This window comes from Macrobrachium nipponense, chromosome 12 (genome assembly GCF_015104395.2).
Source record: "Macrobrachium nipponense isolate FS-2020 chromosome 12, ASM1510439v2, whole genome shotgun sequence".
NCBI lineage: Eukaryota > Metazoa > Arthropoda > Malacostraca > Decapoda > Palaemonidae > Macrobrachium > Macrobrachium nipponense.
Window position 1 is genome coordinate 101,627,738 of NC_087205.1, and position 16,274 is coordinate 101,644,011.

Genomic DNA, 16,274 nt, shown 5'->3' on the forward strand with positions numbered 1-16,274 from the left:
TAGGTACATTCCAGGAAGGAGGAATGGGGTAGCCGACAAGCTAAGTTGTCGGAGTTAAGTCTTAGGTGTGGAGTGTGGGCTAGATTGGAAGATGGTCAAATGATCCTTAAAAGAGTGTTCTTCAAAGTTTTACAACTTTTTCTTGTGGATATTAACACTACAGAAAGGGATATAATTTGCCTCATGTTTTTTGCCTATTGTTTCATGCACGTGCTCAACCTTTATATGAAAGTTCACATTTGTATGGGTATAGCAGCTAACTAATTTGCCTGTTCTAAGCTTATTTGTAGGTTTTCCTACTGAACTTGATGCTTGCGTTGCAACAGTGGGTGTAGAATTCAGGAAATTAGAGAGATTTACATGCACCAAAGTCTCTCAAGGACTTCCTTGTCTAACTGAAGAGCTCCTGGCCTCAGGGGGCATGGAGCATACAGGACAACCAAGTCCACATCAGAGAGTTGGAATTCAGCACAACTTCTTCAGACTTAGAGGAAGGTAGGTGTGGCACCCTATTGTTCTGCCTCCCAGAGAATTCCCAGAAGGCATAAAGGAGTTGTCTTCTCCAATGAACAATTCTGAGATCATGAACGGAAGATCCCTAGCTTCCTGTTGAAGAGAAGAGGTCTAACATTGGTCTTTCCAAGTGGGCAGAAGAGATTAAGATAACCCAAGGGGATGTCCTATGACAAAAAGCTCAGCAGATACATTCTAAATATCCTACTGTCGACTTGTGCATTGTCAAAAGTAATTGCACTGTAGACAGGGGAAAAGTCCTTGATCTGCCTAGGGAACTTGTATCTCCAACAGAGGAGACATCCAATGAGGTGATCCCTTATGATGACATGCGATCAGTATGCTATCATTGGAGGAGACGTCCTATGATGATAGGACACATAGCTTAATTTATGTTCAGTTGGGGAGGGGTTCATTAACTCTCCACACAAAATTATGGTTTTTTGTTAATAACTTAACTCAAATTTTTAATGAAATAAAATACACTGGAATATAACTATATTTTGTATTTGAAACCCTTTTTCTTGTAAAGTGTACTTCTCATTGAGAAATATTTTTCTCCAATTGCAGGCTAACCTACGCCCAGCAGTGGTAAAGATGTTTAGGCCCACAGTGCCTGTGTTTGAAATGTAGGCTAAGCAACATCATCCTTCAAGAGATCTTGGCTACAACTCTGCTAAAAGTATGTAGTATACATATTTGATTTGTTAACTATGGGATAAAAATGTTTGGCCCAATAACAGACTGGTAATAAGGGTCTCTGGCACAATAGTCAGTCTTCACAAAATCAAGTCCGTTCCTATCACGTGTAATTACTTGCCAGTGACACAAACTTATGTCTGTTCCAATCACATGTAATCACTTGCCAGTGAATCACCCCTAACCCAGAGAACAGATTCATAGATAAATGTCAGCTTCCAGGCTAATTTGGCTTCTGATGCTTGGAACCACCAAGTTTTATGGATTTAAAGAAAGACCCATAATATTTGCAGTCTACTGCATTTAAATGTGATACTTATCAAATAGAAAAAGAAATTTTGTAAAATAATAAGCATGTATCAAAACATAACAATTTATTTGCCATAATTACAGCATAAAATTTACAGGCAATTTTAACCAGTGGAAGTGAAAAAAATTCATATAAATGTGAAATTGACATAAAACAAATAATAATCTTAAACAATAACAACACAAAGTAGTAAAATCAGCTCTTTTTCACTGGATGATCACAAATACAGTAGCTGAAAAAGTTTGAACATAATCAGTACATACAAAATTATCACCTAATGACAAGGTCACCAGGTTATTACCCTTGCATAACAATAAAAAATTGACCTGAGATTTTTAATACATCACTGTAATGCTAATAAGAAAATACATCTCCAAGTTTTGGAATGTTATAAGCTTACTCTTACATAAGTAATGCCCTGCATTCAGTTTAATCTACAAATCTTTGAGGTATCTTTTTACTTATGCAAAATTCCCTTTGCAATTATAGTACGTAACTGCTATTTCTTATCACATTTATAACAGTATAAGAAGCTGGCTGTTAAACTACACATAATATGTACTGTATTCTCTTAATAATCTGCACTTCCGGTCCACCCTACATCCTTTGTCACACTTCTTTTTTTATTCACCATTCTTGGTATTCAGTCTTCTCATAGTTTTAAAAGATTAGTATTCAAAATGACTTAAATAAGGCTTGGTTACCAACAATATTTCTTTTCTTTAACTCATGCTCAGAATGAAATTGGAATGTCAAAACTCATTTTGTACTGCAGTGCTGTATTATCCATATTTCTAGGGATTCTCCTCAGTCTTACTGACTAAATGGGTTTAAATAAGCTGTTTGTTGATCATCTAATAACAGGTGTGTTATTTGGAAATCAATATATAGTTATTTTTTAATTTAATTTCATTTATTCTACAGGTATCCCTAATAGTTTTAAAATAATTATCATTTAATGTTCACACATAGTTTTTAGTTCTGACAGACTAGCATGTTCAGATAATTTAAGGGTGTACTTCTAGTACAATATGTTTCCCGTGGATTTATATCAAACGGCAGCCTATAGTGTTTTTAGTCAGTGGATTATATAGGTTTTATTTGTTTAGCAAGTTTTTCCATGTGCTGTGAGAAAGTGGGGCTGTGATTTTGTGGTAGCCTAGTTTACAGTAGTGAAATATTCACATTATAAAATCTTTACCTTAAAGGAATCCACCTTGGGCCTGTAAGTGTAGTTACTTAAGAGATTACTATATTATCGAAATTTCATCAGTGTCAGTGTAGTATGCACTACTAGAGAAATGCAGAAAATTATTGTATGATAGTATACTTCTGAAAATAAAATAAGATACCTCAAGTTTACAAATTACTATATCAAGACTTAAGCTAACTGATTGAGACCTATACGCTTCAAAAAACTTTTTGCCCAAGTAGGATTTAACTTAACTGGGCCTCCATATTCTTCTAGAAGGTTTGGTTCATATTGCATCAACACTTGTTTAGCAGTGGCAATAGCTAAAAAGGATGATACCTGTGGAAAAAAAGAATTTGTTAATAAAACAAACAAGAAGAAATTAATAACTTCTCTTAATAACAATGAATAATACACACCTTCATTGATCTATAACTTGTTGTGGCTACTATGAATTCCAAATTAAACTTAATTTCCATTTTTCAGATATGCAACACCTTAAGTCTATAGTGTATATACCATCCAGAAAGCTGGTTCAGCTCTTGAAGATTGGTTAATAGTTAGATAACCATTGGAAGGTGGGTGAATGTGAAGGTACTGCCTCATTACCTGCCTTGTCAAACCAAGAGCAAATGAGAATACATGCAGGAATAGTTAGAGGTAAGATTATGAATTAAAGACTTCAGGCTTGTACATCTAGGAAACATGTAGCTCATCTTCATTTTTCTATTTGTTCCTACAGTGATACAAACCTGTGTGATTTACTCCTACATATTTGGAGATTTTTTCACAGTACATGATGGGTCACTGTTCCAAAGTAATCAGAACATGAGATTGTTAATCTTTACAATTCCTATACAGTGTATGTGTAAGGCAAAATATTGGAGGAACAATCAATCACCGTCCATATATTCAAGGCTTTCTCGGATATTGAAGCAGAGGGGAGGCTGTTTATCCTGTTGTTGAAACTCCTAAACATCATGGCATTCTAACCGTGAAATTTCTTGATAAGGCTCATGCCAAAGCTTGGTTAATATCAGTCTACCTGTGCCAAAACTTGGTTAATACCAATCTACTGTATACTTATTCAGAAAGGTTTAGGGGAATCATACCTTTCCCATTTAAAGAATGGGAACTTAAAAGTCAGTAGGCAGTAATATCATGGATAAAAGATAGCACTCTATACCCACCTCTTAAGAGTAATGAAAGAACATTATCAAACCTAAGACTACCAACAGGTGCCTGGTTGTGTTGCTTTCCCTGCCTACCATTAGGATGGAGTGCAAAAAAGACACTCAACATTTTATTAGTCTTCACCAACCTATGCCCAACATGTGCCCTTAGGCAACTCCAAACATTAAGTCCTAATATAGGTAGAATCCAGGAATCCAATCTTATTAATAAAAATCCCGAGAACCTGTGTACAGAACGCATGGTCAAACAGACAGATGGCAAGCTTACTTCTAGCTGGTTGCTGCTCAAGAGAGGAAGCAGATAGGTACCACTACCTAACAGGAAGGTCGGGGTAGATGCACGAAGCACTAGGTTACACTTGTTCTACAGGCATTTCCCCAAGAACCGATGGTACCTTTACTAGGAATAGGTAATTAGACCTTACTTCTCAAAGATTAAAACAGTGGCAGCTGTAGTCAAAGGGGGGTTGAAGTAAATACACAATGACAATTCATTTGACTCTTTGGTTGAGCTGATGGGTAATTACTATGGGAATGCAAATACATGACAAGATGTTGCCCTCTCTTTCCTAAGCATGTCTGGAAAAAATTTATCACAAAGGCCAAGGTGGAATTACTATATCTAAAGAACCTGGCATAATCTAGAAGCATGGTAAGGCAACAATGGGAAGAAGACAGTTTCCCTTTCAGACAAGGAACCCTGCTACCTATGGAAAATCTGAGCTTTCACTTACTGTATTCCCAGAATCCTTAGTGAGACACCATGGGAAAATGAGGTTTTTGGCAAAAATGGTCTAATATCTGAATCATTCTTTCCACAGGTAATGGGGAATAAGAATGAGCCTTCATACTCTGCCCTGACCTTCATGCTTTGCCTTCACCTCCTGAAGATTTAGGAAGATGACCCCTGAAGCAAGAGCGGAGGTGTGTGATTATGGAGTTCCAAAAAGAAAGTGGTTCCTCCACCTTCCAAAACTCCAAACTATAGTTTTTCTATGGGTCAACAACCACTGTAGACCAATCCAAGATGGATTGTTTAAAATACTGCTGGAGGAGAAAAGACAGGAAGCTGTTACAGGATAAGATTCCTCCTTAAAAGAAAGAAAGCACAAAGGTAGTTCAGCACCTAAAGAGGATAAGAAGTCCAATATTATCAACCCCATCCTTCAAGTGTGAAGGAACATGTCAAAAAGCTGCATAATGGAAAGTAGAGAATTTGCGTCATCATTTCAGTCCGGTTCATTTAAATCCTACTTCATTGATAATATGTTCTGTTAGTAAACAGCAAAATTTTATTAGCTTTAATGGCTACAGAAGCTTCAGTGGCCTTGATTAGGGAAGTTCTTGCGAGATCAATGTTAACATAAATCACGGATAAAGAACAATTATAAGGATATTACAATACTCAAATTCTGAGAATGTTGATTCAAGTAATGTCCACAGATTTTCTTGTGAGATTTGTAGGTAAGTCATATGATAGGTTTGTTTAATTACTCTTCAATCTACCATAAAACTATAATTTTCTGACCGTATTTTTGGTGCTGTTCAAGAAAATATAATTAGAATTCAGATATAACTGTTCCCAGTAGTTATCCATGGTCTTCTCCAGTTGTGCATGGCAGGAAACCACATGGGAACTGTAAACACTATAATCTGTATGTAAAATGTAATTGTCATTGTATAATGTATCCTCACCTCCCATGTATATGTATATAACACTGTATATTGATAAGCGGCAATTGTATCCAATGCCTATTCGTATGCCACTTTCCTTCTCTGAGTTCGGTTGCTCACACACATTGTCTTGTGCCTTGTAACGTTAACTAATAAAGAACTTTTATTTTAGATAAAATAAGGTATTACAGAGAGAAGTTACAAGAAGCAAGCAAAGATACAGGAAACTTAAAGCAAACCTGAAGAAAACAGCTACCTGCCCCTCTCTCTCCACAACAGACTTTATCTGCTGGTATGTGCAGTGTAAGTGATTTCCTACCAATCATTACAACTTACATAATTCATTACTCCCATTCTGGAAACTACAGGGCAGCCTCTCAGTTGACACTAAACTCGCTAAGTATGGAGCAAGGATTGTAGTTCCTGCTACCTTTCGCCATTGGCCGCTGCACACTATCACAACACCATGACAGTCACAGAGAAACAGAAGCCACAAAGCGACAGGCACAATCAGACTGTTTACTGGCCAGGAATCTACTAACATTGCAAGTACTGTCTGAGCTTGCGAGCCTTGCCAGGTTTTACAACCCAGCCTTCAGCAGGAAGCTCTTCAAAATGATGACCACCCTTGGAACGGAGTCTGTCAGCAGACTTTTCCAAAATTACAGGGAAGTCATTCCTTATTGTGACTGACAGGCTTTCTGGTTGGCCTGAGGTTGCCCCATGCTACAGTGACACTACTGCCTCTTCAACAATAAGGATCTGCAGATATTTCAGGGAAGTGTTTCCACTTCACCTCGGGTCCGATAGTGGACCTCAATTCACCAGCTGTGAATTCAGGGATTTCATGGAGTAATGGGAGAGTACATCATTTCGTTACGTCTCCACACTATTTGAGGCCACTGTGAAGGCTGTAAAGCATCTTTTCCTGAAGACAGCACCCTCTGGCAACATCAACTGTGAAGACTTGGGAGTGTTCTTTAACTCTAAGAAGCCACAGTCAAACTATACAGGCCGCTCCCCTGCACCAATCCTATATGGCCACCCACTTTGCTCCTATGTGCCTGCTCATCCTCAGTCATTCTCACGGGAATGGCTCAAGAAAACTGAGGACTGCGATCACTGGGCTGCCGCAAGAGCTCAACTTGTACAGAGGTCGTATAATCAACATGCACATCCCTTACCCAGGCTAGAAGTTGGAGTCAGTCAGGATCTAGGATCTGACTCCTCAAAATTTGTCATAAGCCATGACAGGTAAAGGGACCATGAAGTAAGTCTTACCAGCGGACGAGTATATACTGGAGGAACCGGTGGTTCCTGTACCCAGTAGCAACCCCTGGCACTTCCATCCCTGTGGACCTTCATGACACAAAAGCGTCCTCCAACAGCCTTCCTATAGCCCCAAATAGATCTCCCAGGTTTTACGAAGGAAGATCCCACTCGACTATGGGCGTGAAAGGGGGAAGGCGGTGCAGATACTAAAGCCTATATGCAACATGTATTTGTCATTGTCTAATGTATTCTTGCCTGCCAAGTATATAACACATTGATAAATCGCAACTGTATTCTTGCCTCACATGCATGTTAAGTGGCAAATGAACACATTCAAATCCAGTACCTAGCAGTATGCTGCTTCCCCTCTCTAAGTTTGGTTGCTCACGCATTTTTCTTGTAGAACCTTATCTAATGAAGAACCTACATATTAGATGAGCTTGTTTCATGTCTCACCCCAACCAACAGGAACATAGATTATGCACTGATTATAAAAGATTAAATAGAGCCACAGTTCCATATAGATTTCCTAAACCTCAGTTGAGTTATTTTTTTATTGTTGCTCATCAAGAATAAAGTTCTATAAGACATCTAGAGAGAATTATCTCTTGATACATGACATCTCAGATCATAGTTGAAACATCTGATAGGGAATAAACCATTTTTTTTTAAGGAGCATTCCATATGATATTGGACTGAGGGTGGTTGGATGGCAGAATGAATGTGTGACATTTGGGTCTTATGGCCCAGCACTGGAACCAGATATGCCATCAAGTACTGTCAGGCAATTTAAAGATAAATGAATTTTCATTTTCATATGTATGCATAAAAAAGAGAACAATTTTAACTAACTTTAATTTTTATTTTTTCATACTCACAACACCTGAGGTCTTAACATTAGGATTTACTAGCGCCAAGCTGGAAACCGATAGAATTAAAATTAAACTTGTGTGATCCAGGGACTATTGGCATCTATACCAGGTCACAGGGCATGTATTACCCAGAATGCCCTCAGCGTCCTGTGACCTACCAGTTACACTTCTAACCCAGTTTAGACTGCTAGAGGGGTGGTTCGAGGTGGGCTTTTAACTGTTAAGACCTCAGGTTTGTTAGTTATGAAAAATACAAATTAGTTACCAATTTGTCATTTGTTCACATACGAAACAAACCTTCAGTCTTAACATTAGGATAGACTTACTTATTGGAGGGAGGTAAGTCTCTAAACTGACTGGGAGTTTGCCACCTATATCCATTTCCGAATGTTAGGAGTATTCCAAGAGAATGGACTATAAACCCTTAAACCAAAGATATAAGAGAATATACCAAATTTGTAACTAATTTGTATTTTTCATAACTAACAAACCTGAGGTCTTAACATTAGGATTTACTAGCGCCAAGCTGGAAACCGGTAGAAATTAAAATTACCACTTGTGAGATCAGGGACTAATGGCATCTATACCAGGTCACGGGGCATGTATACCCAGAATGCCACGGCTACCTGTGACCCAGCAGTTATATTTCTAACCCAGTTTAGACTGCTAGAGGGGTGGTTCGAGGTGGGCCTTTAACTGTTAAGACCTCAGGTTTGTTAGTTATGAAAAATACAAATTAGTTACAAATTTGGTATTTGTTCATACACGAAACAAACCTTCGGTCTTAACATTAGGATAGACTTACTATTGGAGGGAGGTAAGTCTCTACAACTGACTGGGAGTTTGCCACCTTATCCATTTCCGAATATATAGGGAAATTCTAAGAGAATGGACAATGAACATAGGACCAAAGATATAAGCGGATCTATTGGTTTCCTCCCACTGGGTGTAGATACCATTCTACTGTTTACTCTTGTCCCTTGCGACTGGATCCACCTTCCATTCACCCCTCTTTTCCTTATTATCCAGAGGGGTGTGTTGCTACTGAAAACAGTATATCATCAGCTAAGATAGCTTCACAGTATGGCTGACCATCTCACCTGCATCTAGTCCGTTCCAGCACATGACGGTACTCTCCTTCATATTGCCCGTAGTTAAAGGAGTAGGAAGAAAGTAGTAAAGAAAAAAGAACCAGTCATCCCATTCATTCTACTTTCATACCTTCATCTTAGACTAGACGCAAACTGACCCGCCAGGGGCACTGGATGAACTATATCACTTGTTGGGCCGCCACCACTGGACCCAAGGAAAAGGTGTCCAAGGATCTATGGGCAAACATCTTTCAAATAAAATGAGGTGAAAGTTGTTTGGCGCTTCCACACGCCAGCTTTCAGAATTTTATCCACCACATGTTCCTTCTTAAATGCCAGGAACACTCACACCCCTTTGATGTTAGGCCTCTTTAGGCTCCCACCTGGCTACTGACCCTCTGTCTTCTGCAGTATAAGCATCTCTGATCGTCTCCCTTAGCCAAATGATATTGTATTCTTGGACACTTCCTTCTTGTTCCGTCCTGTACTTACGAACAACCTCTGGCACCCCGGCCTGAGGTGCCTTGTTCTCTTTAAGTACTCCCTTAGTGCCCTGACGGGGCACAGGAGCATTTCAGCTTTGTCGTTGTCTACAAAGTCTGCCAAGGAAGGTATGGTAAAGGAGTCGAATCTGCCGTCTACTATTGTTGGATTTTGGGTCTTTGCCACGAATTCTGGACAAACTCACACACCATTGATCTCCAACCTCTCGAGTGCTTTATGAGATATGAGAGGCCATGTAGCTCCCCTCCCCCACCCTTTTGGTTGAAGCCAGGCCAATAAGAAGACTGTCTTCAGGGTCAGGCTCCTATCCGTGGACTGCCTTAGTGGTTCGTAGGGGGGTTTTGTCAGACTACTCAGTACCTTGGTCAGATCCCAATCTGGGGCTTTTAGCTCCTTTGGTGGGCATGACTGTTCAAAGCTCCTCATCAGCATGGCCAACTCCCATGAAGACGATATGTCCACTCCTTTCATTCGTAAGACTGAGGCTACAGCAGCCCTGTACCCCTTCACTGCAGATACAGACATATGTTTTTCTGTTCTGAGATATATCAGAAAGTCTGCTAACTGCTGAATAGTGGTACCGAGTGAGACATGTTCCCTCTACGACACCAATCACAGTATGCTGACCACTTCCCTTGGTATACTGTCGCAGATGATTTTCTGATATTACCTGCCATCTGAGTTGCTGCTTTCTGCGAAAACCCTCGCTCTCGGAGGAGATACTTGACAGTCTCCACCCGTGAAGCGATAGGGACTTCACCGACTGGTGGTACCTCTCCACGTGAGGCTGACACAGAGTTGCTCCATGGAGGTAACTCTCTTGGCACATCTACTAGGAGTTCCAGTAGGTCTAAGGAAACCACTCTCTTTCCGGCCATAACGGGGCTACCAGGGTCATCTTGAGGTTCTGAGACCGCATTACCCTGTTCAGAACCTGACGGATTAGACAAAATGGAGGAAATGCGTACACGTCCAGATTGTCCCAGGGGTGTTGTAGCGCATCTTCTGCTACTGCCTCTGCGTCCGGGACTACTGAACAATACACTTCCAACTTTTGTTGTACTGGTTGCGAATAGGTCTATGATCGGTCCTTCCCACAACATGAGCATCCTGTCCACTACCTGTTGGTGTAGGGACCACTCCGTTCCCAGAATCTGATCCCTGCGGCTCAACTTGTCGGCCACTATATTTCTTTTTCCCGGAATATACCTGGCCTTGATGTCTACCAGGTTCTCTATAGCCCACTGGTGAAGTTGAACTGTCATCACATGTAACTGCCGAGAAACTAGGCCTCCTTGCTTGTTTATATAAGCTACTACTGTGGTGTTGTCTGACATCAATACCACTGAGTGTCCCTTTACTCTCTCCCTGAATTCTTGTAGAGCCAGGAAAGCTGCTTTCAACTCCAGCACGTTTATATGGAGTTCTCTGTCCTTGCAACTCCATTTTGCTGACACCATCAACTCCTCCATATGGGCTCCCCAGCCTTCTAGTGACGCATCCGAGAACAGCAAGAGGTCTGGGGAGGATTGTTGAAGGGGACACCCACTGTCAGATTGTCGTCGTCCACCCACCACAGCAAGTCTTTCCTCACTTCTGCCGACAAGGGAATTTGCTCGTACGGGTGATCTACTGTTGGTGACCAAAACTCCTTCATCCTCCATGTAGGGACCGAAGGTGTAGCCTTCCTTGTGGTACTAGCTTCTCCAGGGAGGTTAGGATTCCCAGCACCACCTGCCACTGTCTTGCTGGCTGTGTCTGCTTTCCCAGGAAGGCATTCACCACTTGTTTGCATTTCTCTACTCTTTGGTCTGTCGGGAATACTTTGGCTTGTGTTGTGTCTATCACCATTCCCAGATATTCCAAACGTTGACTTGGATCCAGCTGCGACTTCTGCTGATTCACCACAATACCTAGGCTGTGACAAAGCTGCAGGAGTGGGCCCGCCCTGTCCCTGAGTAAATTTCTCCCCTGGACTTTGCTATCACCCAGCCAATCGTCCAGATATCTTATTAGCCTGATCCCCTGAGCATGCGCCCACGCCGACACGAGGGTGAACACTCTTGTAAAAACTTGAGGAGACATTGTCAATCCGAAGCACAGGACCTTGAACTCGAAAGCTTTCCCTGCAAGACTGAAGCGGAGAAATTTCCTTGAAGACTGATGGACTGGTATCTGAAAGTATGCGTCCTTTAGATCGACTGTCAGCATAAAGTCTCCGATTCTGACTGCTTGTAGAACCGTTTTCGGAGTTTCCATCTTGAAATTGGTTTTCCTTATAAACAGATTCAGCGTTGACAGGTCTATTACTGTCCTCCACTCCCGTTGGCTTTGGGTACCAGGAAAATCCTGCTGTAGAAGCCTTTTGTCGGACTGCATACTTGTTGCACAGCTCCTTTTTCCATCATCTTCTTCATTCGTCCTGCAGAATAGTGGCCTTCTGAGATTTGTGGGCATAAGTGACGTGGGGTAATGGTTGATCTGTCAGGGGCGGGGTTTACTCGAACGGAATAAAATACCCGATCCTGAGAACATCCACCACCCACTGCTCTGCCCCTAGTTCCTGCCACACCTTCCAGTGATTTGCCAGGCAACCCCCCACTGGTGTGGCCGAGTGATGGGAGGCGCCCATCCTATCTTCTTGAGCCTCTCCCTCTTCCCCTATTGCCCCTTCCTCTGTTGTTTCTATTGTGAAAGCCGATGAGTTTATCCTCTTTGGGGAAGAGGGTCTTGTGACTCTATTAGGGATGCTATGTCTCACTGTCTTCTTTCGAGACATCTGCTGTTCTTCCCTCCAAAGGAGTAGTTTGACTGTTAGAGGTTTTCCTAACTGCCTGTTGCACCAACCTATCGTTAGTGTCCATCCTTCTTCTATCTATCGCCTCTTCCAGTATGACCTCTGGCAACAGTAGTTGCGATTCCAAGATATCCCCATTCCTCATTGCTAACGGAATCCAAATCCACATTGCGGCTTAGTCTAGCCAATGCTGCATCTCTCCTCATTAGCAGGATATTTGCCCAAACATTGGCACTTACGTTTGTCAGGTACGCAATCGCCTTGGACCCTGACTGTAGTAATCTAATGAACAATGGTTCATCCACTACTTTCCTTGTTGCTTCCGAGGATGCAATTTTCGCCACTGCTGTTGACCAAAGGTCTAACCAGGACGCAGCCTGAAAGACAGAAGAAGCTGTTGCTTCTAACGTAGCAGCCTCTTGGTACGTCATCGAAGGGCACTCCATTTTAACCTGATCCAAGGTTAATCCAGGCCTTAACCTTACAACATTAGGGTTCATTTGTCTAGACAGCAAAGGGACCTTCGGTGTCGTATAATATTTCCTTTGCTTTATCATTGGAGGGGGAATAAATTTAAATGATCTATTAGATCTTAAGGAATTATCCCTCCCTGCAATCTTTGCGTTTAGGTTTCACTCACTGGGTGCTGGTACCATGCCATGGTTTATAAATTAGGAGAAAATAGAGGACCTTCCATTCTCATAAAACCACTCTTGCTTGTCCCTTGTATCTGGATCTACCATCACCCTTCCCTATTACTGAGAGGGGTGTGATGCTACTGAAAAGTATACTATAGTACTCTAAAATAACTTTACAGTATGGCTGACCACCTCACCTGCATCTAGTCCTTTCCAGCTTATGATGGTACTCTCCTTCATACTGCCCATAGGTAAAGAAGTAGAAAGAAAGTAGTAAAGAAAAAAGACCAGTCATCCCATTCATTCTACTTTCATACCTTCATCTTAAGACTAGACACAAACTGACCCGCCAGGGGAACAAAGAAGGAAAATGAAATGGCAATCCAAAACAGAGATAGGTGGAAAAGTTGCTAGTTGTAGGCAACAAACAGACAAAAGAAATAAGACAATTTTCCATGGGAAGCCTCGAGGAAACACAAGGACATAAGTTAACCTACTGGGAGTTCTCTCTCTTCCCTTTTTTAACAAAATTTAGTATCTGGCACATGTGCAGATGTATTAACAGGCTACTTAAAAGGAATGGATTGGTAGTGAAAATTATTTTATAAGGTTCCCATTTCCACACCATGAAATAATTCTTGTAAAAAAACTACTTTAGCTCTAAAAAATTCAACCATCTTTGGTATTTTCCAGAATCAAACTAAAATCTACAACCAAATAAAAATGGAAATCTGTATGAAGATTTAGACCTGAATAATTACCTTTTCTCCATCTCTGACTAGTTCTCTGATGCAATCTTGAACAATTTCATCGTATTTCCCAAGCCTCATTGGCCTCCCTCTTTGAGCAAATCCGATGGACAGGACTTCTTTCTTTCCCCGAACTCTCTTGATAAGATATTTGTCTCTCAAACCCCGAACAGTACTTTCAGGTATTTCGAATCCCAGTTTTTCTTTATAATATTGAACAGCTGCTAAATTTCCTTCCTCAGATGCATACTTTCCAATTTCAGCTCTAAGTTCTGGACTGTAAGACGCATAATTTCCTCGTTTGCTAACACCAATGCATCCTCTAGGTATCTTGGATCGATTCTTAGATCTCTTCTTCTTCTTCTTTGGTACTGGCGTTGGAGGGTCAATAAAATCCTCATTATCCATAATAAGAATACTTTCTTGCTGATTAGAAGGTCCAGGCTGTTCACCTAAAGTACCTAGGCCAGATTGAGCGGCAGCAGCAGCAGCATCTGCTCCTGGATCATGCAAACTGTCATCACCCTGGCCTAGAGTGACTCCATTTGGTTGGTCATGAGCCTCCTTCATAAGACTTAGAGGTTCATTGCTTAAATTAGCCTGAGCATGAGCTTGTAAAGTAGTACCTTCAAAACTTAGTGAGCCTGTTAGAGGTTGATGGAATGATGTTGTGATTAACTGATGGTGTGAGGGGTGCTGGACACCAGCTGTAACACTATGAGGTATTGCAGAAGTCTGAGTGATATGTGGCTGACTTACAGTGGGCCCTACACCATGATGTGTTAACTGAGGTATATGAGTAGTGGGTGTCCCACTCATTGTTAGGGGTAGAGGGGAATGAGCCATACTAGTGGCAGCTACACTGGTATGGGTCATGGCTAGTGGTGCTATTTGCCCACCATGAGTTACTGTTCCTCCAGCACTTCCTCCCTGTGAGAATCCACTAACATAACTTTGCTGGAAGCCTGTTGGAGTTTGAGTAAAGCTCTGGTTCATAATAACTGAAGATCCAGGCGGAGCACCTGCTTGCTGATAGGGTAAAGAGGTAGTCATGCTCTGATTAATCACACCACCCTGATGGAATGCCAAAGAATTATGGTTCATTGGAACAACAGTGTTAGCCTGAGGTCCAGGCGCCATGTTTAGGTGATAGGGATGCTGATAAACAAAATTATTAGCCGAGCTCACATTAACTGTGGCAGACACAGTAGGAGCATTTAATACTGACAGGGAAGGATGGATTACATCTATTGTATGTGCAGGTGCTGCTTGATGATCTGTTGTTAATACTGTACCACTATTTACAACTGGTCCATTTTCCCCAGCATTTCCTCCATTCATGTTACCACGCTCGACAAACTGCTTTTTGAATTTGCGCACTGTGGACTCCTTGACAGCAAACTGAAGTTTTTCAGAATAATGATGCATAGCAGCAGTAATGCCATACTGTGATGCATAACGACCAATCTCATCTTTCATTTGTAATGAAAATGACCTCTTTTGTCTTGCAGTTGTTGTACTTGGCCCATTCGCAACTCTTTTCCCATTAGTTCCCACTTCTATATCCCCTACATTATTAATTTCTGGAAATGTTTTTAAGTAAATCTTTTTTAACTTGCGGATAAGTCCTTTCCTTACTTCGTGACCCAATTTCTCAGAAAAATGTCTTGCTGCTACATCAACTCCATACTGAAAAGCAAATTTTCCAATTTCTTCTTTTACATCTGGTGTATAACTTTTGTATGTCTTAATAAAATTTCTAATGGTACTTTCACTAACAGAACCACCAAGTCTGTCAGACCAATAAGTCACTGCTTCATGGTTTCCATGTGCAAGAGCATACTGAGCAATCTCATCTCGTAACTCTGGTGTATATTTCACATATTTGCCTCTTTTACTCCTTTCTTCCTTTGTGGCACTAAGAAGAGCTTTGACTGCTACAACAGTGTTATGGGTCAACTGTTGTCGATTCTCATCATTTGGCACAATGTCCTTTTGCTGGTCTGACCAATCAGATGAAGCGAGTGTTAACAGTCGCTCTGGCCCTAGTAAAAAGTAAAAAGAAATTTAAGTAAGTATATAAAAATATATCAAGAACACCATAGCATCCATAAAAATGTAAATTCAAAGCTCAACTTTAGTTATTCAAAATTTATATTCTTATCTGTTACTTTCCAGAAATGAAACCAGTGAGACAAGATAAATTAATGGACTACAAAAAGTTCAGAGCAAATGACTGCTCTCATGAAGCTTTTAAATCAACATTATAATATAACAAAGAAAAGGGACCTGGTATCACCAAATGCTTGTAATTTAAAGCCTTAGGTGAGAAGCTTCCTTTATATCATTCACATAAATAATGAAAACATAGTACTAAAACAATTTAGTAACATTTAATATCTTAAAGGCATTATAATTACTCTATAACTCTAGAGTAAAATCCTTTACTGTTGTACCTCTTCCGAAAGGTCTTCGCTTTTTCCTTGGACGTAGTTTCCGAAGCTGTGGTTTTTTCTCCTGAAGTACTAATCTAAGCGGTTCTTCTCCTTCCATTGTACCTCTCTTTCTTGCTTCTTCTGTATGCTTCCGCTGATGAATACGGAAACTAATCTTGCTTGTAAATGTTTCATGGCAGTGACGGCACTGGAAAAAAGAATATCTTGCAATGTAAAAATCTGCATAAATACTTGTGGAAAATAGTGAAGAGTGGCAATTTAAACCTTAGTAGTATTTCCATTTTTTTTTACCTTTATTATATTCAAATTTGTAT

At 40.7% G+C, this 16,274-nt stretch overlaps 1 protein-coding gene and 2 long non-coding RNA genes across 4 annotated transcripts in view; 1 reads left to right on the top strand and 2 right to left on the bottom strand.

Moving 5' to 3' along the window:
- Positions 1–16,274, bottom strand: part of LOC135224714 (uncharacterized) — a 214,541-nt gene that overhangs the window by 17,005 nt on the left and 181,262 nt on the right. The window lies entirely within an intron of this gene.
- The window catches only part of LOC135224709 (uncharacterized), a 40,083-nt gene continuing 24,889 nt past the window's right edge, over positions 1,081–16,274 (top strand). The window contains exons 1-3 of one of the 2 annotated variants that reach the window (XR_010316811.1): positions 1,081–1,195; positions 3,201–3,374; positions 15,683–15,967. This is a non-coding gene — a long non-coding RNA (uncharacterized LOC135224709). Of the gene's footprint in view, positions 1,196–3,200; positions 3,375–15,682; positions 15,968–16,274 lie in introns of those variants that run through there. The other variant, XR_010316812.1, reaches the window with a different exon arrangement.
- LOC135224708 (uncharacterized) overlaps positions 2,660–16,274 on the bottom strand; it is a 49,800-nt gene continuing 36,185 nt past the window's right edge. Inside the window, exons 12-14 of the mRNA XM_064263980.1 lie at positions 15,961–16,147; positions 13,517–15,549; positions 2,660–3,053 (exon numbers count right to left, since the gene is read on the bottom strand). Coding sequence (XP_064120050.1) covers positions 2,904–3,053; positions 13,517–15,549; positions 15,961–16,147 — 2,370 coding nt within the window. The 3' untranslated portion in view covers positions 2,660–2,903. The remainder of the gene's footprint in view (positions 3,054–13,516; positions 15,550–15,960; positions 16,148–16,274) is intronic.